The 1,721-nt window shown below is 42.6% G+C and overlaps 1 protein-coding gene across 1 annotated transcript in view; it reads left to right on the top strand.

Moving 5' to 3' along the window:
* Positions 1-1,721, top strand: part of SYNE1 (spectrin repeat containing, nuclear envelope 1) — a 534,160-nt gene that overhangs the window by 389,117 nt on the left and 143,322 nt on the right. Inside the window, 1 exon segment of the mRNA XM_012646782.1 lies at positions 1,548-1,667. Within this exon segment, the coding sequence (XP_012502236.1) occupies positions 1,548-1,667 (120 nt within the window).

Raw genomic sequence — 1,721 nt, 5'->3', positions numbered from 1 at the left:
TTGTTTATTCGTTTGTGTTCGTCTGTTTCATGGTACTGACAGGTGTACTGAAGTCCTTTGTTGTCTGTTCATGTTTAGGAATACTGAAAGGGAACTTCGTGTGTGAATGGAGCTTGACAATTGCAGGGTTTACTGCAGGGTGGCCTGCGTGGACCACTTGTTAGAGAATCCTTGTGTCAAATTTTTAGGCCTGTTAGTCTTTTCAGATATTTTTCCTCCTCCTGTCTGGAGAGTAGAGGCCTAGCTGTGGCACTTCTTCAGGGAGAGAAGACTCAGGGGCCCCACAGTCAGCATTCAATGGGCATCCACTTACTTCCTCCCTGTTTTCAGGTAAGCACTCAGGGCCACAGCTGTGTCGGGAGCCACTCAGTCTGTTTTACCTTCTCCAGAAAACAAACTCTCCATCTTTAAGCAGGGAAGGAAAGGAACAGCATGGAATGAGGACGGGGATCTGGGGACTTAACTACCCTTTGGGCAGCTTTTCTCTAGCCTTCCTAAATTCACACCCCATTCCACTTCACCCAGAGTTCCAGAGAGTTCTGTTGCTCTAAATTTGGTGGTGTAGATCCTCTGCTAGCTTAGGATTCAGCTTCCGCAGATTGCCTAAGTCAAATATCATGTATCCTTCTGATCTCCAAGTTCGACAATTTTGTTGGCATTGTATTCTTTCTTGTTTTCATGTCCTTGTAGATTTATGGAGAAAAAAAAGTACAAAAAAACAAGCAAACAATATTTGCTCTGCTTGTAGGGGGTTTCAAAAAATGAGAAAATTGGACACATATGTTTCATCTGCTGGCTGGAATCTATGTTCTTGTCATCTTTCCAGAGCAACTGATGTTGCCCTTCTTCCAAAAGCCTACTTAGACTGCTCCAGGATTCACGGTCCCAGTAAGGGCGATGAGTTGCATTATCAGGTTTAGTACTTAATTGTACTCAGCCTTGCTTTGTTTTCTTCTGTTTACTCTGGTTTCCTAACCATTGGCTCCTTGAAGGCCAGGATGAGATTCTGCTTCCACAGACCTCATATTGAGAAGGCAAGGCTTCGCAATAAGGCTGACTTTCCACTTCACAGCTATGAGCAGGCATTCCTGACCATGCTGTAACATATTTGCTTGTTGCCTCATTGAATCTTCTTCAAAGATGCTCACAACTACATTTCAAGACACCAGAACATGGTTCCCTAGAAAATCTCAGGCAAATACCTTTTTCTAACTATGTCTTCAGTCATGCTTCTTTGGTAAGGGTGCTAATCACAGATTCTCTTTTTTGTTTAAGGAAGCCATCCTTCTCCCAATCCTCTACCCTAAGTCCCTCCTACCTCCTTACCTTTAAGGTAACTAATTTGTAGTATGATAAAGGGCCGCCTTCTCTTTTTCTATCTAATATCTTAGCATTTTTTTTATGTTTTATTGAAGTGACTCCTTTTGTATGTATTGAAAATGTTTTATGTGAAGGGAGGAGGAACACATAAAGAGATGCAGTGATCACATTTTCTGTGGGAAAATCGTTCCCGGGAGTTTTAATGAAATGTCATAAATCTTCCATAGGCAATACAACAGGCTGAAGATGGATTAAAGGAATTGGATGCAGGGATCATTGAATTGAAAAGGCGTGGTGACAAGTTACAGATCGAGCAGCCTTCCCTGCAAGAACTCTCCAAACTGCAGGTACAGTCTCCAGCCGGTAGTATTCAGCTTCAGTGGTACATCTGAACTCGAAGT

Source organism: Propithecus coquereli, unplaced genomic scaffold (assembly GCF_000956105.1).
Source record: "Propithecus coquereli isolate 6110/MARCELLA unplaced genomic scaffold, Pcoq_1.0 Scaffold25, whole genome shotgun sequence".
NCBI classification, from domain to species: Eukaryota; Metazoa; Chordata; class Mammalia; order Primates; family Indriidae; genus Propithecus; species Propithecus coquereli.
Note: the sequence above shows the minus strand (reverse complement) of the source record. Positions and strands in the feature narration are given on the sequence as shown.